Below are 22,435 nucleotides of genomic sequence, written 5' to 3'. Positions count from 1 at the left end.
GCATGGATTTGCTGGATGCACCACACGGTGGATAAGGAATCGACTGGATGGTCACACTCAAAGAGTTGTGTCAACAGCTTGATGTCCAAGAGGAGAACCACCGACGAGTTGCATTCCTCAGAGGTCAGTACTGGGACAAGTGCTATTTAAGATCTTTGTTGGTAACATGACCAGTGGGATCACTGCACCCTCTGCACATTTTTCAACCACACCAAGCTGTGTGGTGCAGTCGACACACTGGAGGGAAGGGATGCCATCCACAGGGACCTCGAAAGGCTTGAGAGCTGGGCCAGTGCAACCTCATGAAGTTCAACAAGGCCAAGACAAGATCCTGCACTTGGGTCAGGGCAATCCCAAATACAAGTTGGGCAGAGAATGGATTGAGAGCAGCCATGGGGAAAAGGACTTGGGGGTCTTGATTGATGAGAAGTTCAACACGACTGGGCAACATGTTCTCACAGCCCAACAAACTAAATGTGTCCTGGGCTGTGTGTTGTGGTCAGAAAGTCAAGAAGGTGATTCTGGCCCTCTAATCTTATGAGACCCCACCTGGAATACTGCATCCAGCTCTGGAGTCCCCAGCATAAGAAAGTGGACCTGTTGGAGTGAGTCCAGTGGAAGGTCACAAAGATGATCAGAGGGTTGAGCATCTCTCCTGTGAAGACAGGCCGAGAGAGTTTGGGCTGTTCAGCCTTGCAGAAGGGAAGGCTTCAGGGAGACCTTAGAGCAGCCTTCCAGTACCTGAAGGGAGCCTACAGGATAGCTGAAAAGGAGTTTTTACCAGGGCATGGGGGTCTGGCTTAAAAGAGGGCAGGTTTAAATTAGGTATTAGGGAGAAATTCTTTACTGTGAGGGTGGTGAGGCACTGGAACAAGTTGCACAGAGAGAGAACTTGTGGATGCCCCATCCCTGGAAGCGTTCAAGGACAGGTTGGATGGAGCTTTGAGCAACCTGGTTTAGTGGATGGTGTCCCTGTCCACAGCAGGGGGTGGGGTGGGGTGTGGAACTAGATGATCCGTAAGTTTCTTTCCAACCCAAACCATTCCATGATACCACTATTCAATTCTATGAATCCAGTCTAAAAAGACTGTATAGCCTATTTTTAACTCATAAGAGAAATTATGATTGTACAAGATTGTATTTTTTAACATTACTAACATGTAGGTGATGGAAAGTAAATTGTGTCAGATGAACACTCTTGATTGCCATCAGTCTATACAACTTATCTGGTATCAAATTTATCTCCATTGTGCTAAAGGTAAGAGAAGTTAAGACTAATAAAACAAGTTCTCTTCTCATTAAGACAAGACAATACATTTTACAAGACTTCAAATGTTGAATCTCAAGTCCTCTATAGAGTTACTTAATGTTTGCTTCCAAACCAAGATACAGGCTTCATTACTGCCAACATCATTGTAACACTTGTCATTCGATAGCAAGCTCAGTAATTTCAGAGCCTGTTTCCCCCCTCCTTTCCATATTTTGTTTGTGCTTCCTGCTTAGGTCAAGTGGTCGTATTCTAACAGCCACTATAAAAGTAGCAGTTCAAGTACATTTTGCCATCCAAGAAAGCTGTAACACAGGATGGTTAGTCTAAAAAACATCGAGGATGAAGTGCAAGGCCATTTGCAGTAAGAAGTTGCCAAATGGAACCATAGGCAAAATGGCAATCCAGAAAGAAGTACTGGAACTACAACTTTTATCCAGCTTGATATGTTTTCTGAAAGGGGAAAGTACGAGTTACAGTCTTCAGCATGAATAACACATTTTAAAAACTACCAATAAAAGGGTTTGCCAATTTAAAAGTTAGTTGTTGACTGTACAAAGAACGAGCCAATGGACTTCCCACTCTTTGCCTCTTTGTTCTCCTCAGGAGTCCTTTACCTTTCACAAAGAAAATTTTAGCTATCAAACTTGTCCATAAATTTTGCCGGTGAGTGTGAAACCATCCAGTTAGCATATACACTATCATTTGCATATCTTGAAAACACAGAGTTAGTGCCATCGAATCTTGTGAGTGGAACGGGGCTCTCCTCAGGCCAGTTCGGGTATGACATGCCTAAAAATGAAAACAGATAATTTTTTCTGCACTGAAGAACCATAACTTCATGTGCAGACAGTAAGGCCCTTGGCAAAACTCCCTTTAATATTTTAAGCCAGTCCACTGGATTTTGTCCCAAATCAATTAATATAAATGATGTTTTGAAATCCCTGAAGCACAAATTCAGATGTAGGCAAAAACCCTGGAAAAATTAAAGTGCTTACTCGATAAAAAATTGTGTGCATACATTGCACATGTGCATAATAAAAAGCTAAGAATTGTTCTTCTCATGAGCCTCCAACTTTCCACAATTTTATTTTTTAACAATCATAGCAATGTATTGCTTTGCAAGAGGAAGTTCTTGCTGTACAGGAAATGCTTCAATAATTAATAAACCTATTTGGGACAGGATCCAAAGTTCATTCCAATGACTGAGAGTTATTTCCATTTACTTAAATGGGCGCCTTTCCTTTGGCTTCAGTGAGGTTCTGGGGACACTCTCACACCCTCACCAGGGATCCCCTGCTTAATTTCAGGAAATCCCAGGAGCACAACTGAGTAAAGTCCAACAAAGTCTTGAGCACTCTTGTCTTGATTCAGCATTTAAACGTCTATTTTAGGCTTGTAATTATTTGCATTGAGTCTAGAAACTATTTCTCAGTTCAGGCACAAGCAATTACCAAAATGGACACACAGAGTGCTCAGCACCATGTTGATTCAGCTGTACAAGCACAGAACCATACCAGGGTTGAGATTTTAAAAAACAGAAAACTGATTTTGTTGCTTATTAAGCATGCAGCATCTGCCATCAACCTCATGGCAGCTTTTCCTGCTACTTCATTCTTTTAACAATCTGACCACTAAGTGCCCCAAAGTCAATGTGAGCTGGGGAAACCTAATGAAGAAAATAATAGCTAAGGTATAGATCAAAAATAGACCCAAAGCCATGTACTAATGGCAACTTTTAAACTAAAAGATCCAACTTTTTAAAAGTCGTACTGCTTGAAGAATGAAAAAAGTATCTGTGATGTTCGTAAATATCTAAAACCATGTAGAATATTTAATCAGGAGACAAAATGTAGGAGTTTTGGCAAGAACCATTTTTACTGTCCATCTCACCATCACAATATGAAAGCATATGTTCTTTTTAAAAACACTTGCTACATCATTCAGTCAAGGTTTAGTAATAACATGTTCATAACAAATCAAAGGACGTGAAAACAGCTGAATGTAGTTTCAAAATGCCCATTGTTAATTACATTTTCAAAGGAATTTACATGTCAATTTAGTCTGCATATAATATTTATATACAGTATTTCTACCTTCTGTATATAATAATCTGTTTTCATCCTATGATACATTAAATACATTTCAGCTTATGGATCCAGAATGTATTAACAGCAGCTGAAATTTAGAAATCCTTCTTAATAAATGAAAAATATTGCAGATGAGTCCTATCATTGAGTTATGGCAAAAAACAGTATTTAAAAAAAAAAGTCTATTGCTTAAATTAGAGGTGCAGAATCTAACATATTTTAAATGTTCTAGCCTCCCCCAACAGGATAGTTGAATTAGATACTCATTAGCATTTTATATTTCCCCTGAGAATACTTCCCTGATCTTTTTTTTTCTTTTACTGTATGATATCTAGTCATTTTACTTATTTTCACATCCTTTTAAAAATGTTTATTTTAAACACAGCTGCAAAATGACTAAAGGATGATCCTGATGCAAACTTTGACATTTACCAAAAGAAAAAACAAACAAACAAAAAAAACCCAAAAGAAGCATCCAAGCAAATTTTGATTGGCTTCATTCGGACAAGAAACACTGTAATGGGGTTACAGAGTCTGAGAACAGTGCAGAAGAAAAATCAATTTTTTTTTTTTTTTGTGTGTGTGTTGCTAGAATCTAGTAAATGCATGTGAAATTCTACCATAGAGTTTGTTTTCAATCCATGTGGAAGGGAGGGTTCGAGGGAGGGGAGCATTATTACAGTCCACGAGAGGTGTCTCCTCTTCTGAGAGCCCGTCATCGTAAAGTAAGGAATCGGAAGGTGTGGAAGCCGCAAGATCTAAGTAGTCCTGAGAAGTGAGTACAGAAAAAGCTGGTTAATGTACAGTGTTGCTGTTTGGGTATAAGGGCTAAATGTGCATTTGCTTTCTTTACAACAAGGAACTACAGACCCCACTGCATCTGTCTTTTGCTAGAACCTCTGGCACCACGGCATCTTTGGAAGCATCTGGTTTGCCTGGACACTGGACACGCTAGAGACACATTAATACTTCCCCTGCTTCATTCTGCACATCAGGAAAATACCCCAAAAATTGAAGGGCTGTGCTGATTTCTCTTTTTCTCAGTTTCTGGTATGCCCTGATACATATGTATGCCTGAAATACATATATGTAGATACATATGCATGCTTAAAGGAGAAGGTACTCAGATCTCATAAGCATTTTAAAAAATCTGTTATATAACAAGCAAATATTGTCAAAAAAAGCTTTTGATGCTGTTCTAAAAGTAAATATTTAGGTCAACTGTAAGAATTTGTTGGTTTTCATCTATGCTACCAAACTGCTTTGATGAAAAAAAGAAACATGAAGCATTTTCGACTAATCTAAAATACAGTTTTTGTTTTCACAGTGGCTTTTCCTTTGGAAATTTACTGAAATTGAACTTTAAAAGATGAAGTTATGCAATTTTATGAGGGAAAAAAATCTTCAGAATTTGTCACTTAGGCAAGAAGAAAAATGACTAATTTGTCAAGTTCTATTTTGGATTGGTTTTGTTTTAATTATGATGATCATTTCAGAAAACTTGCCAGCTTCTATATTACAAGTCTGTCAGTGGACATGCATATCTTTTGCATACAGATTCTCAGCAACTATAAGTTAGTGGTTGATAGAGTGATTTAATGTACAGCCTGGACCTTCCACTTTGCCATTTTTAATTTAGAACTTATTTTTACATTCACATTCTGAACCCAGTTGTTCCCACTTGTTTATTAGATCTTTTTGCATAGAGTATAACTATTAGATAGAAAAAAAATTTAAGTTTTATGTGCAAGTAGGTATGTATACATTTTATAAATATATGCAACTTGGACTTATTTTTAGATCTCAGTATCCATTCATTTAAAGAAACTCTATACAGGATTATAATAGTTCTAAAGTAACTTAGAATGGTGGGATCATAGACCTTTCAGTTCTCTGATTGCATGAAATGCTGCAAGAAACTAGATATGTAAATACTTCAAGATTTGATGAAAAATAAATTACTTTGCTTTAAAATAAAAATCATTTTTTCTGTACATTCAAACTCAGATGATCCCAAAAACTTTCAAAATTCATGCTTTCCACACTTACCCTACTCTTCACCATCATTTTCTCTAGTTCCTTGCTGATCTCAGTAAATGTTGGTCTTTTATCAGGTTCTTGCTTCCAGCAGCGCAACATGAGGTTGTACCTGTGACCCACCACAAGGTGGAAAAAAACCCAAAATTGTTAGAAGTGGGCTGTGCTTCTGCTCAAATAATTTATTGTACTGAAGCTGAACTGTGGCATGAAGGCCATCCACAAGTACATCAGTCTCTGCTGTGTTCTGTTAAATGTTCCCTTAAATTAACAACTGACATTCACAACAATGGGTTTTTATTTCCATGAGTCTTTATGAGTTTAAATAATGATGCACTTGGCTGTCCTTGAAGGACTGTAGTCTTAGGTTTCTTTCTCTGCTTTCAGTCTCTCAAGGGACCACCTCCTGTGTAGGCAGTAGGCCAGATTTAATTTAATTTTGTTTGCATATGACACCAAAGAAATTTGCATGTCAACCTGAAAAACTCTGCTGTTATACCAGAAAGTAGAAATTTGTTCTTCAGTTGCTTAAATTCTTAAAAGTTTCTGTAAACTTTTCTTCCAAGTGAAGTCTAACGTAAGACTATTTGCACAAACTAATGTTCTTTTGATTATTTCTATTATTGTTATTTGATTACATCTGTTTTTATTCTGTCTTTAACTGCCTTCTATGGCATACAGTATGAAAAGGAAAGGGAACAGAATTAAAGTTTTGTAGTGGAGTGACTACCAGACAAACGTTGGCCAAGTTCTGGAAGTGAAACTCTCCAGCCTGTGCTGTTCACATTGTTTTTCTAGCTCAGGTGTTTTCAGGACTAAGTGATCTTGTCACGTAAGTGCTCTAATTGTGAAACAGTTGGCTATGAGAACTAGACCAACCTATTGAAAAGCACTGCATTTTTTGCTTTCATCCACAATCTCTCTTGCTTGACTGGGTAAAGCAGAGAATGCAATTTAAGAAAAATGGTCCTTAAAGTGGGCTTTCAAAGGCTGTCAGAAAATTTTCTGAGTAAAACAGAAAAATTTGAAAAAAGTCAGAAAACCATGATGTGGCTTGAATAAGAAAATGAAACACAGAGATGGTCAGCTTGCCTAACCTAATAATTATCAATGATATAACATGTTTGAACTGAGGTCTTATTCCCTGGTGAGATGAAACAAAGAAAAAATTAAATATTATACATTTCCTAGAGGATACCTGCTAATCACACTTGTAAACTTCTACACTGCCCTAAATTCATAGATGCTTAATGTTTTTTCTCTGCCTATTAAAAAAAATGATTTATTATTTATACTGTATTTTCTCAGCCCAGATGTGGCCAAAGCATCCTTCCAATTGAAAATCAGTCAAAAGAGTGGTCACAGTGATTACAGCCTGGTAACTTTCAAAAAAACCACGACCATGACCAGATTTGCAGGCTGAACAGAAATCATGCCTCATCTCCAAATAACATGGAAGACCACAGACAGAATATATTTCATATTGAGAGTGTTTTAATAAATCAGCCAACAAATTATGGACTGTCTCCAAATAGGAAAGAAATTGCCATGGGCTTACCAAGTCACAGAAAATTTATATCTTATAGAGTGTAGATTTCTGTGTCAAGGTATCATTTCTCCTTTGTAATGCCAGGACAATTAATAGAGAATGACTGTGGATGGAACATCTGTCTCATTTGCAGGAAAGTACAAAGATATTTTCTTGAATATTTCACCTACCACTGTGTTTCATGAAATTTTCCTCCTTCCCCCACCCTCAAAAGTTTTAAATGTTCAAACTCTTTTAATTGTTTGGTAAGCATGTTATTCAATATCCTACAAATATTTTTGGATGTAGCTGTAAGGATTTTGTTGGCAATCTTTTTCTGTCACTCTAATGTTCACTAATTTCATGACATTCTTTTAAGCACTACACATTTTGACTGTATCTCTGAGATATACAGAATAGTATTTATGTGGTATTTATTTAAACTTTTTTTTTAAGTGCATTTATTAACATTTATGAATCTAATCAGATAAAGAGCTACTTACATTTCTTCACTGCAGTTTTCTGGTCTCTCCATTCTATAGCCTGTTTTTAGGAGGTTAAAGAGTCTTTCAGGAGCAATACCTGGGTAGGGATTGCCTCCCAAAGTAACAATCTCCCATAGCAGAACTCCAAATGACCACCTGAAAAAGAGAAAGTGAGCTTTTATTTATAGTGGTGGGTTTCATGAGCTTAGTGTGGCATTCACACAACAAATCTCTTTCTACTGTTTTCAGAACCCAACAAAATTCAAGATACTGCCAAGCCAGAAGGGCTGTAAGGATGCAAATAGAGCCATCCTTATTCCCAAATGCTGTTCATTGAACAGGTTAGCAACCAAAACAGTAGAGAAAATGGAAACCCCTCTTTTATCCACTGACAAAAGCTAACTATATCCTGGGAAGGCCCATCTTCTCTAGACAGCAGAAAGTCCTTCCCATGGTGGCCCAGCCCAAAGGCTTGTTCCTCTTCTATGCAGTGCTCCTGCAAGTGCCCCTCTTTTTCCTGTCTACAGAGGGAGTTTAACATCCCTAATTAGCCCTTAGAGTCCTAATCAGAAATAACTGTCTAAATTAAATTTACACAGTTACCAAGGGACTGGTTTGCTGTCTCGACTATGAGATAGCACAATGTATTTACTTCAACCATATCAGCTGGTCTGTTGGGCCATTTCAGTGATTCAGGACTTAATTTTCTAATGAATGAAGAGGAAAGAATTTATTCTGGAAATACCAGATGCCTAAAATAAAGTTTGACATAGAACAGAAGAAACTATTTTCTATAATGAACAGAAGAAATGGTGAATTTATAAACCTGCTTTACTGAGGAGCTCAAACAAAAAGACCTTGTGCAATAGGTTGGAAGTATTTAGAAGAATTAATCCATTTTTGGAGGACAGGCCAGGAGAAGAGAGGCAAAAATACTTCCCTTTCCTTAGTGAAAAGCTTTTTTGAGAGACAAAGGAGCTACAAATTACATTGAATCTGCTCAACTGACAGAATTGACAAAATCTGGATGTTCAAAATGAAGGAAACTTTTTCACTCAAGGGGAATGCTCAGTAGGATTCATCTGGAAGCAAAATTGCATACAATTTATGAAAAAATGTTAGCTTTGGTAATTTCTCTGTAAATTCTACTTTTAAGAAAATTTTAGGAAGTGTTACACACCTACTGCCAAACCAAACAGGGGTATCTAATTCCCTATGAAAATTCCATCGCAAAATGTTAGCCAAATACCTCACCTCCTGTCTGACTACATTCCACCTGTGCTTCTCACATTCTAAAGAACAATGGTAAGCCCAAAAGTACAGCAATAAAACTTCCAAAATGATCAGAGAAGCCAAAGTGACTCTCACACAGTCCTAAGCGGTATGCTGCCATTCTTCTCCCTGATGCCATTCATTGAATTAATTTTTAATCACACTGCACATTCTTGAAAGCTTATGAATATTTATAGCATTTTCATATACTTTATTAATATTTCTCCTCATACCCTTTTTGAAGCCAATTATGCTCTGCCATCAGGTTATAATTCTGTCCATGATTAATTCAAATAAACTTTGGAGCATGGCAGGCTTTATTTTTAAAATCCACTTCTGCTTAAGAGGAATTTTACAGAATTATGGAAGGAGAGATCAGATGAATAATTTCTTAATTAAAATTGTTTAGTAGATGGATGTATTAGAATAGAATGCTATAGAATGCTGCAATACTTCAAAATTATTATACAAATTAAATACTGTGGGAGGACAAATGAGGGCTGAAAAATTTTCCTCTATGTTATGTTTATTGCTGAATAAAAATATGATCAGAAGAAGGCAGGAAAGAAAAGTTTGTGAAGAGGAAGACAGTATGCTTGCTTTCCACTGATGTCATCGACCTCTGAAGCAAAAATGGGATTTTTGTAAATGCTGGCAAGTGGTACTGCTATTAAGCTTTGCTAACCACTAACTATATAGAACAGCTTTAGAAAGCTGGAAAATAGAAACACAAAATATCAGAAAAAAGAGCATATTGGAATGGTTGATGAGTAATATGTTCACCTAAAATATAACTGCATCACCACAAACAACAAAGAATATCCATAAAATAATATTTTCAGTGAGTGCAATTATCTAAAAAAATAACAATCAATGCTGCAAAAAAAGTACTTCATTGATCAGTCTGCTGCTGTTGAACTGGCATCCGTGCAATCCAGTGCTGGAGAGGATTTGGATTGCAACTCTGTGTGGCCTTGGTTCTGCTCTGCAGGAACTTGGCTAAATTAGGAGCTGCTGCACAGCACTCAGATGATTTAATGTACAATGACACAGCAAAGGTGACCCCACCAAGTGAGTCAAAGGCACCGTGTAAGCATGTGCAGATATTTAGCACCTTTACGCCCTTGTACTGAAGCAGACCTACAAAACACAAGGCAGTGCTCTCTTTAGAATGCCTGATGCACCTCCAAGAAAGCTGGTAAATCAGCACAGCATCACAGGAGACACTAACCCAGACCTGGGGAGCAGGAAAGCCACAGAGCACCAGCGTGTTGTGTCGCTCAGGGCTCTGAGCTTGCCTGATGCCACCGGGCAATCTCTGCGTGGTGTTGTACAAGGAACAGGCTCCTGGGCTTACTTAATAACAGCCCATCAGGAAAACAAATGGGGAGGAATGATGCTGGATCCAGAAGATCAATCAGCAATCAAAGAAGAGGCAGTTACATGACAACACAATCTGTTCTGGCCCCAAACCATAGTGACAAAACCGTTTTGAAGAAAATGAAGAAATTAAAAATATGCTAAGAAGTTTTTAGAGGAATTTTAACAATTCTCTGAGAAAAGGAGATTTAAAGAAGCAAGTCAGAACAATGGATGCTCTGAGGAGAATAAAAAGAGACGCAGAAAAACCTGGAAGGGGATCTATGTAAATGTGACATTCTCTCAAGAATTACCCCAATCTTTTTTTCTTTTCTTACTCCAACTGAAACTAAACAAAGGAAAATATTTTGGAAATTCATTTTGTAAGGAATTTCCAAGGCATGCAAAATACTTTATTTCACTACTGCAGAGAAAAGAGTAAAAAATAAATGTAATTATTTTAGAAGTACAAATCAAAAGATGCTTATTTGGACATTTGCTATTATCAAAGTGTTTTTGCCCTCAAGGGGCAATGCCACTGAAATTGGTATGTTTTACTCCATTTGAGTGTAATGAAAACATTACTTTAGTCACGTCCTCTCTTTCAAGGGAAACTTGAAAGGTATCAAAATGCTACCTAGCAGAAAATCAGGCGTAAGTACTGCTGCTTTTACAGTCCTTCAGAGGTTTTTCTCCTAAATAAATAATACTCAGTGTCTACCTGGTGAAATCACAAGCATCATTCACCCCAAAGAGAAAGAAATGCAAGTATCTGATCTTAACGTGAAAACAGCTTAGCTGTGGTTGTTTTGTCACCTCATCATCACAGGTGGAGAGAGCAGCATATCCATCTTCAGGGTCTCTATTTCCCTAATCATGCAAATGAACTTGTATTTTGGTACTGGAACTGGACCATTCCCCTAAGGTCTGAACTAACTGTCATTAAAATTAATTGGAGTTTTGTCATTGATTCCAATAGGAGTGAGGTCAGGCATTAAATTCTTCCTCCCTTCTTCCAATCCATCTCTCACCTGCCAGTAAGTGTTACAGACAAGTGATGAACAGAACTGAGAAGTTCAGATACAGCTATTACCTTTAGCTAAGACAAATCATTTGTGTTTATAAATTCAAAGGCAATTGTGTCACATGGACACATCCAACCCTTGATTTCAACAGGAATTATGTACATAAATACCTCTGGTAATCTTTTATTCATATTTAATTCAATGGCAAAAATCTTATGTATCATTGCCAGTTGATGGTGCCATCCAAACTGTGTTTTTCATGTTTTTTTGCAAGAGGAACCAGTCTGGCTCCTATGTACCTTGTTGTGCTTCCTCCCTCATCTCCTTAAACAAGCACAGAAACCAGAAAGTATGCAAGGATTTACACTTACACATCACTTTGTGTTGTATAGATATGGTCAAATAGGGACTCTATGGCCATCCATTTCACAGGTATTCGACCCTAGGAGGTAAAAAAGCAACAATGCAATTACTGGTCAGAAAATTAAGTTTCCTAGTGAAAAAAAAAAAAAAAGGTATTTATCTTCAAAATGACAAAAGATACTCTATCCATACTATAGAATTTTTCAATGGACTTGATGATTTGGCATTTCATAAGAAAAATAGTGAGGACAATTGTAAGAGTTTTTAAAATCCCTCATTCATTTTGTTTCATACACTTAGCAATCTAATTATGTGTGAGAAGGTTGTGTGGTTTTTTTGCCGGTGGTCACCAGTTTTAAGCCAGATAAACTCAGTTCTCCTCTTAACAAAGAACTTCCAAAGTGTGCAAGTGCAAAAATTATGGGGAATGATGGTTAAAGAGAAAGAGCTATCTCATTTATATAAGGGATGATGCATAAATGGAAGGACCCTGATACCTTTGATTTCAAAACTGAACCTGGACTGTCATATTTGCTTACTAGTTTCTAAATGGAATCTACATATTGCTACTTTTCACTGGTAGAAATTCACTGAGAAAATCTGAAAAATCTGCCCCAGATATTCATGAAAATCTAGGTTTGCAAAATTTCAAGATGTTTCATAACCTTTGCAATATGACTAGCATTCATATGCCTTATTTTTCATTCCCATGAAATTCATATATATCTATGCAAAACCTGTTTTAGTAGGATTTGAAACTTATCCTTCTGCCTTCCTCTCAATTTTTTATTTTCCCTGTCTCCCCATCCAAGCAGACAGATGCTTGCTAGGCTCTGAATAGTACTACAGGCGAAGAGTGTCTCAGAAGTGAAGAGAAAATATCCATTCAGTGTATCATGGCCCACCAAGTGAAATGAAACTGCCTAAATGCCTTTATGTGAATGCATCATTCTTAAAATACAGAGTAACTGGTACAGATCAGTGTAAAAACATATCAGAAAACAGCTAAACAAACATGCTAAAACCCTTTTACAGAAGACCATGTCTTCTAAAAGTTTTTTTTCTTCTCAGCTTGTTTTGACTTACGAAACATTCACACAAACTGGCCTGAAAAAACAGGGAAAGCTAAACTAAAAATGCACGGTATTTTATGGAAATCTTTTCATAAAATTCTAACATTTTTACATGCAAAAATTCTGTTGGCAACTCTTTCATATTAAGTCAGAGAGGGAACTGAACTGACAATGCTCATCTGATAAAGTCAGTAGAAAGTTGTGTTCATGAAGATCACAGTCTAGCCTGGGATTGACTCACGGAAATTCCTCTGATGTCAGAGACAGGTGGATGAAAACAGGCAGAAAGCAGGATTTATCTTACTCTATTTGACAGTGGCTTTCAAAAGAATAATTAAATGGCAAGCCTTATCTTCTTAGTCTCAAAGTTATAATGCTCAAATGTTTCTTTTGCAGGAAAGTAGTGACATAACAACTTGTCTTTCCATCAAATTTCCTTTCACATTCCTACAGGTAAAAGGTTACCATATGCTGTCTACTCCCATGAGCACTGTGAGAAGGCAGAACTTTATCAAGGCACCCAATAATAATTTACTCTGGCAGGAAAAACACAACTACTTTAAGTAACCTCTGGCAGATATCATGAGCTCCTGATCTACTCTGACCTGTGATGTAAAATTTTGGTTAATATTTGGCATCTTTCATACATTTGGAAGTGTTTGTAAGAGGGATTTGCTTCAGGTCTTCTGCGTAGAAGTGATCATTCCTAAAATTAGGATCTTTATACAAATTGACAACACTTTTTTCAACTCCTTGAGATTTTTTGTTTATATTTTTAATTATAAATCGGAAGAGACAAAGAAAAAAAGATGTGTGGTTTTGTTTGTGTTTTCACATAGTGTGATGAGGAACTGGATAAATAAGGAGTGGAATGAGAGGACTGGATAAATGAGGAGTGGAAAAGCTAACAGTGACTTAAATATGATACATCTTTTACACAAACATATATATTTCTGTCCCAATGATTAAGTTCATGATTTTGCTTCATCTTCATTTTTATTTCTTTAAAATAATTATTTTAAGTTAATAGCTATTATCTTTTTCACCCATGCTCAAGTGCTGCAGTATAAATTCATTTTCTTGATTAGCTAATAATTTTCAGTACTGCTTTTAACGTGCACTGTACCTTGCTCCTCTTTACGTACGAATCTTCTTCATACACGTCACGTGAGAGGCCGAAATCAGAAATCTTCATTTTGCGCCCTTCTGCCACCAACACATTTCTGGCTGCTAGATCACGATGCACGAGCTTTTGGAAGGAAACAACAGCCGTGTTTATGCTTCTTGTGGAGGAGCCAAGAGCTGATGTGTCTATCACAAGCACACGTGTGGGTCACCGTTACACTGCCCTACCTTCATTTCTGCCAGGTACTGCATCCCGCGGGATATCTGCCACGCAAACGAGATCAGATCTCCCATCGTCAAGGCTCTCTCATCAGGGTTGTCCAGATAACTGGAATTTCTGTTGCCATCACCACCCACGTAGCTCGGGCCAACTTTTCGACTCTCCCTGAGAAAACTGCGCAAGGAGCCGTATTTAGCGTATTCCACAATTAAATACAGTGGGCCTGAAAGAAACAAACACACGGATAAGTAAACAACTAACAGATAACCATTTTATGGTTTTTTTTTCAAAAAAGTTTCTTCTAGTCAGCACATTGCTCCAGACACCTCTGGCCTTTATGTAAAAAGCACTGAATCAGCCAGAGAATGAGAATATTTTTAGCTTACATCCTCTATGCAAAGTGAGTGAGTTTCAGCCTAAATCAAGGCAGAATGTTGGCTCCTGCCTATATTCCCTCATCTAGATAATTTGAGACCAAAAAGAGACAACCTTCTTACAAATCAGATCTGTGAAACAGCCTTAGAGAAACTTTAAAAAAAAAATTAAAATAAAAATAATTTTCTTGAGCTTGTGACACTGAGCTCAAATCATCTGTTAATTTCAGCATTGCATTTAAGGTACCTTTTGAGAGCACTTAGAAACATTCTGGCATTGCAATCCATTAATTTCTGCTCCCCATTATCCACATGAATAATACCGACTCAGTGCCTTAATGCTAAATACATTTGTCTGCTCTATCAAAGCCCTCCCACCTCAGACACTAATGAATTAACTTGATATTTATTAAAAGCCTGTGACTCAGAACAATTTCACTTCCTTTGGGATGAAAAAATACATTGTTCTGAAAAGAAAAAAAATAACCCGCCCCAGTGGTTCATTACCTTACTAAGACTCAGAGATGACTCACTCCTGAACTACAATCTCTGTCTACAACTAAGAGTGCCACTTGCAACAGAACTGGGTGGCAAAGAAGGCAGGCCTTTGCCCAGAGTTGCAGAATCCATACTGTGATTTTAGGCTGCACAACTGCAGATGCAAAAAGAAGAGAATGTTGCCGTGCAACTTCATTCAAAATGAGCAGTTTCTATGTACAACAGAATTTGCTTCATTGGCAGCTTATAATACACGTGTCTGAAGATTTTCCCCCTTGAAATATACCCATCCATGACTGTGGCTTTTAGTAACCATTTTGTAAGAGGGAGATAATAGTTTTATGACAGTGGAGGAAAACTGAGTATTAATCCAACTGTCCAGCTACATTTTAACAGAAGGATTCTGTAGTTGTCTTTTTGCATTATTTTAGTATAAATAATAACAACGATAATGAAAATTCAATTAAACTTGAAATATAACCCATATTAGAAAACACTTAATGAGCATCAAGATAATATAAAAATATATATTGATCAGAAGAGAATTCATAGGAGACTTGTTAATTTAAAATAGCTTCAAAATCAAAAAGTGCAATGAAAACCATTGAAGAATGCTTAGTTACACTGGAATACTATTTCCCCTTCCTTTCAAACATTGTTTTTCTTATACGCCCCTCATTTTTTTCAGCCAGCAGCAAATTTAAAGAGTGCTCAGCAATTATTAAGCAGTGGTACAAACCCATCAATGAACTGGTTTTGTTTCCTTGCTTGATGGTTTTGTCTTAATAACAAGCTTCTAATATTTACCATCTTGACTGCAGGCTCCATAAAGTTTGATGACATGGGGATGGTTCACCTGTTTCAAAAGGTTGAACTCCGAAAGTAGATCTCGCAGCTCACTCTGGGAAGCATTTTCTGCAGAAAGGGACCAAACACACAGTTATGATTAGGAAAGCATTACTCGAGAGTTCTCTATGTACCATTTGAACTACGACATCTACCATCAATCCTGGAGTTAGCAAGGGGTTGGAAAACTCTCCACAGGAGAGGAATTTCCCCATGTCCACTGTCCTGCAGTCATTCACATCAGAACCTAGTCAAAGTGACTGCTGCTGTTCTGGCTTGGTAGGAACCTGCTCTGGTCACCACTTTGCCCTGAGACAAATGACTACAGGACAAGTAGGTCAGGCAAGAATCCAGACCAGAGTCTGTAATGTGTTGCAAATGCCATGAAATTACTACAGACCTTTTCTAGTTTTCTAGAGAAACTTTTTAGGGTGAATCGGTGCAATCAAAGCTTCAGAAGCATAAGAAAGACAAGATTTTACATTGATCAAACCAAAAAAGGCTCTCTCAGTTAACTGACAGGATAAAGCCCTCCTCCTCCTAAATACATTTTCCAACAGAGTAAAAATCCACTAATCTACTAACACAGATCCAGATTTAGAGTTCAGAAGCTAAATGTATAGTTCAGACTGATTTTACTGGGTCACATGTATGCAGAGTCAGTGAGAATCATGTGATAACATATGGCCTCTATAGAGGCTTTCTTAGCCTTTCAAGTGTTTGGGCTTTTTTGAAAAATTCTTCAGACTGACAAGTTTCCTGTTTGGACACACTGGGGTTTGAAGGAGATTCCTGGTCATAAAGACACTGTGGGTCAGAGATAACCCTTTTGTTACCTCACCTTAAATCTCTCTGACACACAGAACCTGCCTGGATAGTTTCTACAGTGTGACACTGGGCATTTGACAAGTATATGAGTTGGGCATTTGACAAGTACGGGTTCATCCTTATTTAAGGCTAATAAAAACAAGTTCAGCTTCTGCTCTTTGGTAGCTTGCTGTATGTTTTCCCATAAAGGCTGTAAGCACCAAAGGATTAATTTATATATTCATTTAAAATATATGTGTGACTAGTTTGCTCTGAACAGAATAATTTTTATTCTGTTGTACTATATGTTTCCATCACTACCATATGTTTGTATCCACCATATATTATCTCATAGTCTGAATCTCCACTCATAGTAGAGTCTTCTACCCCAGGGAGTACAATATTGGGTGGTCTCTCAATACTGAGGAGGCCTACAAAAAAATATGTATTTATGTAAACCAAAAATAAGAACATCAACTTAATGCCTGTGAGAAAAGTCCTATTTTTCTAGTTCTGGAGTAATGTGACATGAACACACACAACAGAACAAAATTCTCCATGTACCATGCCTGTTTATCTGCTGGAAAATCTAACTTCAAATGGAGACATCTAGCCCTGAAGCTTTAAGCCCCTTTTTTTTTTTTTCCCCACAAATTCCCAATAATTTGTATTTACATATTGGTTGGTGTTTCCTGCTTTAATTTTATCGTAACGAGGGCATTCACATCAGGCAGGATGTCAGATTTAATTCATATGAGAAAAGTGGGAATAATGGGGTAAAAAAAATTTATCCCTCTGCTCCTTTAAACATCCATCCATAGCTCCAAGACTATTTTGGCTCAGCTATTTGCTTTTTGCTCCCTGTTCCCTCCCCAGTACATAATGCCAAGTTGACACAGTAGGGGAGAGTCCTCACTGGTCTGTTTTTAACCACAGACTGTGCCCATCTACATAGCTCAGGCAGGAGCTGTCTTTTATAAAATAAGCAGGAAGCTTTCTCCATTAACATCCTGGTGCACCTACCATTGCCTTTTAAAGATCAGACATAGTCTGGTGTAGTCCCTGGCTTGGACAAATTACCTGCTCTGCATCTGTTACAGAGAAACAATGGGTGATGTTGGTCTGATCCAAAATAACTGTCCTTTATACTTTGTGATAGCATGGTAAAGGGCACTGAAAACTAATACAATGGTTCTTATACTTTGATTGTCATGTGTGAACAGTCAAGTTAAACCAATAATAACACATAAATATTTGCAGAATGACAAATGTTCTCCAGTGTGAAGCTGTAAAAGAGAATTTCAGGTGCCTATTAGCAGTTTAATTTACATTACAGAGAGATCCATTAGAGCCTGAAGCATTACTGTAAATGTCAGATCAATTTATTAAAATAAGGTGCTTAAAATAAAATTTTACTCCTTCACATTGTCAATTCTGTCAATTCTTTCCTTCATAACAGCTAGGGGAAACTGAATGTTAAATTATCTGCAAGTAAAAGCAACGTTTTTACCACTGTGTCTTGGAATCTGAACTCAGGCACAGGTTGCTGATGAAAATGTGCTAGAAAAAGCACTGTCACTAAGTGCACAAATAAACATGAAATGAAATAATGACTATTCTACTGATAATGACATACAAGTATTACAAATAATAGTTAACTAGTCTTTACTTCTGAAAAATCTTAGTTCCTAGACTTCCTCCATGTGACCTATTCTCCACTGAACCTCTTGAATGAAGGCATGCACTTCATAATGCATTTATTTCTTAGGTAAATTGATGGGATATGCAGCATCTTTCAAGCAGCAGCAGATGTAGTTTGAACATAACAGAAATGGTAATAAGTACAACATTTTTCTCTAATGGCACGCTTTTACTTATAAGCAGCAGGAAGTGGTTGAGTTCAAGGTCTCATATCATCTTAACATTATCAAGGCATACTTTGTTTTTCCCAGTTCTAAAGTCTTAGGGAAAACTAAGACAGCAGGAGACAGCACTGGGTTATTCAAGCCAGTTTGGCAGAGCTCCTAATGATTGAAAAGTAGATCAGAAAGGATAAAACTAGATGGAATTCTCAATCTGCATGGAATTCTCAATCAGAAAAGTAACTTAATAGCTCTGTTCTGTCTCTTCACATGATTATAACACAATTTATTTGAAAAGCTTTGGTCCAGAAAACTGGATAGAGGGAAAAAAAAAAAATTAGAAAGTTTAACAAACCCTCACAATATTTCCATCAATGCCAAACAAAATTAAACACATTTGCTATGCTAAGACAGAGGTTCCTTGCACATTATGATTTAGAATTAGTTACTTGGATCAATGTGATGCTAGCTCCTAAAGTCAGAAATCTGTCAGAATATGTCAGAAATCTGTCAGAATATGTCAGAAATCTGTCAGAATATGTCAGAATGCTGGAAGAAATAGAGGTGGTGACACTGGTTGTTTTTAGCCACCCTTTTGCTATCATGCTGGCCCCTCTTAAAATCAATTCAGAGATTACCACAAACAGTTTGCAAATCATTTCAAATCCAGATGGGAATGTACCTTTTAACATTTTCACTGCTACAGTGGTATAGCCAGCCCTTCCCTTGAGTCGGAATGCTGTTGCCTTGACGACCTTTCCAAATTCTCCTTCTCCAAGAGTCTTGCCCAGAACTAGGTTCTTCCGAGGGACTTCCCACTTTGGATCTTCCTGCAGGAGAGAAAAGCAACTCTATGAGATGAAGCAAGGAAAAGAAGTGGCTAGCTATGCCCAAAGCATCAATGTTCAGTAGAAGACCATTCCTCAGGAATAGGAACACTTCAGTGTACAGTGTTGGTTGCTCTTTTTATCAATATCAGTGTATTCCTATAAAACCTTATGAATATGTAGTTATTTTGCAAGTGTTTTTTCCATTACCTTGAAAACACCTCCTTTAAAACAGGCTGTACATGTAGTCTGTGGATAATGGATTGTATTTGCAGGTCTGGGAAATAGGGTACAAATGAAAAATGAAGCGATACAGAATAAATGCTTGCTTTCAGAATAACTGAATATATGACCTTTGTGAAGAAGTAAGTTAGTTTTACTCACAGAATAAGGCTTTCCCTTAAGAATTCATCAGAAAAAACAATTATTCTCTCTTATGAAATTAACACTATTAAACCTTAAGGTTGCAAAATGATGACAGACACAGAAATCAGACAAGCAATTAAAGCAGAGCACAAGGTCTGTGAAGACCTCAATATCTCACATTCAAATAGATGTAATGTTGCCACATATGTCACATAAAGTGTCAGTGTTTCTCTACTGTGTTGGTTCATGAAAATGCACCATCTGTCAAGCATCTTGGGTAGTATGGGATTCAATGAAGAGAAAAATAGGTTAAAGGTATGATAGCATGACTGGGCAAAAATCCTTAAATGTGGGTAAAACTCCCACACCAACTGACATCCACAATCTGTATGTCAAAAATCAGGAAGAGGTTTCAGCAGGGGTTTTTTGTTACGTTTTAAACTTAGCCTTGTTGTAGTATTATGGCTTATCACAGAGTACAAACCTGCTATTATTAGTATTTAATGTTAAAAGTAAAACCACACTACTATCAAATGCAGTTACATTAGGAAAAAACCATGAACTGAAATTAGATGTGAAGTATTACAATATGTTAAAGCATAACAAAAGTGGAAGAACATATAGGCCTTATAAATTATAATGTTTATCCAAATGCTCATAAAGTATCTCCAGTTCCCAGCTTGTACGTGTGAATTCCAATGTCATTATTTGTACTGGGTACTTCTGTAACATTTTCTGCACGGATAAACAAGGCTGACATCAAAAAACAGCATGCAAAATGACATCAGGCTTACTGGTATTTTAAAGGTGTCCACGGACACCTGGTTCTCCACGGAATCCAGAGAAGGCCGTCGGACGTTGCTGGAGGAGTAACTGATGGGGTAGGATTGGGTTGGGCGCCGGAACGTCATTTCTGCAGAGGCAATAGGTGGCTTCGGAGAATTCTTGTGGTAACGATGGATGAAATAGGAAGAAAGCAGCACAGAAATGATGAAGGACAGCAGCACTGCCCCTGCTATCACAGTCTTGCACACTTCATCACATAGTTGCTCTGTGGACCAAGAAGAGCTTCTTAGAATGTTGCTTGTGATCTCCTACTTCTGATTTGGGAGGGCATGGAACACACACAGGTGTGGCAGAAATAGAACTCAAAATAATTTAATAACCTAGGGAAAAACTTAATAGCTGTTTCACAAAGAAATTTGAGAAATTGTAAATATGCCCATTGCACTACTACTTCTTTTTATTTTGGACACCAGCAAGGAATTGTTTGCCTAACTGCCTGTGCCAGTGTAGGGGACAGCCAGCTTGACCACATATTTCTCATCTTCATAGATACTGGCTACCTCTGACACTCTTCTTTAACACCCAGCCTGATATCTTCTGGTATCAGATACCACTTATCTCTCTGCATACCTATGACTGAATTTTGCTTGTGCACAACAGTTTATGGTAGAGTCTTTTAAGCCATCAAATAAACTCTTCTTCAAATAAAAAAATAATTAATTATTTCAACTGTTAGATAATAAAGAATATTTCTCTTCATCTTTTGGATCATAAGGTGACATAGGATATTTCTGCTTTGTATTTTACAAAGTAATTGTTTCTGAAAACATTGCCTCATGCTGCATCTGCTGCTAAAGAAACATGCAGGCTTTTTCTTCCCCATTTACTACTTCCCTTTCTGCAGAAGCACATTTAGTGTCTTACTTTAGAAACTTTCTTTAAGTCTGTGTGCCCCCAGACAGCATCCCTAGGGGGTCACTTCCCAAAGAAACTATGAGATCCAAAATAATGTCCTGGGCACTACTGTATCTCAAGTCAGGATTAAGTGACTTCACATACGTAATTAGCTACACCTGCATGCTGTACCTCAGCAATAAGTGGAAACAGCACACTACCTTTCTAGAATAGAAAAAAAAAAAAAGATTAAACAAAAAGAAATAAGAAGGAAGAAGCTTTACGCTTCCCTTTTTTCTTACATCTATTTTAATTTTTCTCTTTTTATATAAATTCTAAATAATTTGGTTTTAGAGTTGCAAAATATTTCATGTTATGTTTATTATTAGCCATAATAAATACAATTTTAAAAATCCATTATCTGTTTCAATCTGTTTCAAACAACTACACAAAGCTTTTCTATTTAAACAAAGGTCAATGAAAAAAGCAATCCACTCCTCCTCCTAATACCATGGGTGCTGGCTATCTCTGACATTTTGAAGCTGAGATTTTCAGAAATTATTAGGAAGCTGGAATTACTTAAAAGTAATAGAAGTCATTATTTTAATGCTCCTAGGGGCCTCTGTAAATACCAGGTGAGTCTCACTGAAATGCAAATGCTGCTGGAAATCAAAGGACTACTGACTTGTTTGTCATGTGGTAATGAACAAAAAAGAATCTTTAGCCAAGGCTATAAATAACCACTCCGGAATTTTTCAGGCTCCACAGTAGATGTCAAGGTGACAGTTCTTAACTAGTTGTATGTTAGCAGTCTCTGACCAAAGATATTGTTTATTAGCAAGCCCACAAGTGTAGATCATTGTACTTATACACATGGTAGATACAAACAGAGAAAAAGATTACTATGACAACAGCAGATAATGTTTAGACTTACCTTTGATATCATCTTTCTCACAATAACAGTTCTGTCTTGGGAAGCAGTAACAAATTCCATGTCCTGACTTAATTCCAAGATTTCCAATACCCTTCCCATGGCCACCAATAATGTTTCCACCTAATCAAATACAGACAAAAGCCAAGATTCTTACATGTAGGTGAAAGGGAATAAAAGGCTCAGAGTTAGCCATGGGTTTATGCCAGTATCTGGAATTTGACAGGGCAGCACAATGCAGCAGTAATGACAGGGACTCCTGAGGGGAGATTCTGAATTCTGAAATTTGTGAGATTCTGAAATAGGGGGACTTGGACTGTTTAAACATTAGTCCTCATTAGCAGTTATTGAGTTCCATTCCTGGTTCTGATGCCAATTTCCCCTTACTTTGGAAAAGTCA

At 37.2% G+C, this 22,435-nt stretch overlaps 1 protein-coding gene across 1 annotated transcript in view; it reads right to left on the bottom strand.

Moving 5' to 3' along the window:
• Window positions 1-992: 992 nt before the first annotated feature.
• The window catches only part of RET (ret proto-oncogene), a 36,505-nt gene continuing 15,062 nt past the window's right edge, over window positions 993-22,435 (bottom strand). The window contains exons 9-19 of the mRNA XM_018081609.2: window positions 22,039-22,158; window positions 20,219-20,475; window positions 18,914-19,061; window positions 15,524-15,631; window positions 13,853-14,067; window positions 13,626-13,748; window positions 11,435-11,505; window positions 7,426-7,563; window positions 5,407-5,506; window positions 3,978-4,125; window positions 993-2,059 (exon numbers count right to left, since the gene is read on the bottom strand). Of these exons, the coding sequence (XP_017937098.1) occupies window positions 1,902-2,059; window positions 3,978-4,125; window positions 5,407-5,506; window positions 7,426-7,563; window positions 11,435-11,505; window positions 13,626-13,748; window positions 13,853-14,067; window positions 15,524-15,631; window positions 18,914-19,061; window positions 20,219-20,475; window positions 22,039-22,158 (1,586 nt within the window). The 3' untranslated portion in view covers window positions 993-1,901. The remainder of the gene's footprint in view (window positions 2,060-3,977; window positions 4,126-5,406; window positions 5,507-7,425; window positions 7,564-11,434; window positions 11,506-13,625; window positions 13,749-13,852; window positions 14,068-15,523; window positions 15,632-18,913; window positions 19,062-20,218; window positions 20,476-22,038; window positions 22,159-22,435) is intronic.

This window comes from Manacus vitellinus, unplaced genomic scaffold (assembly GCF_001715985.3).
Source record: "Manacus vitellinus isolate BGI_N305 unplaced genomic scaffold, ASM171598v3 scaffold_54_pilon, whole genome shotgun sequence".
Taxonomy (NCBI): domain Eukaryota; kingdom Metazoa; phylum Chordata; class Aves; order Passeriformes; family Pipridae; genus Manacus; species Manacus vitellinus.
This window is presented reverse-complemented; position numbering and strand designations above follow the sequence as displayed.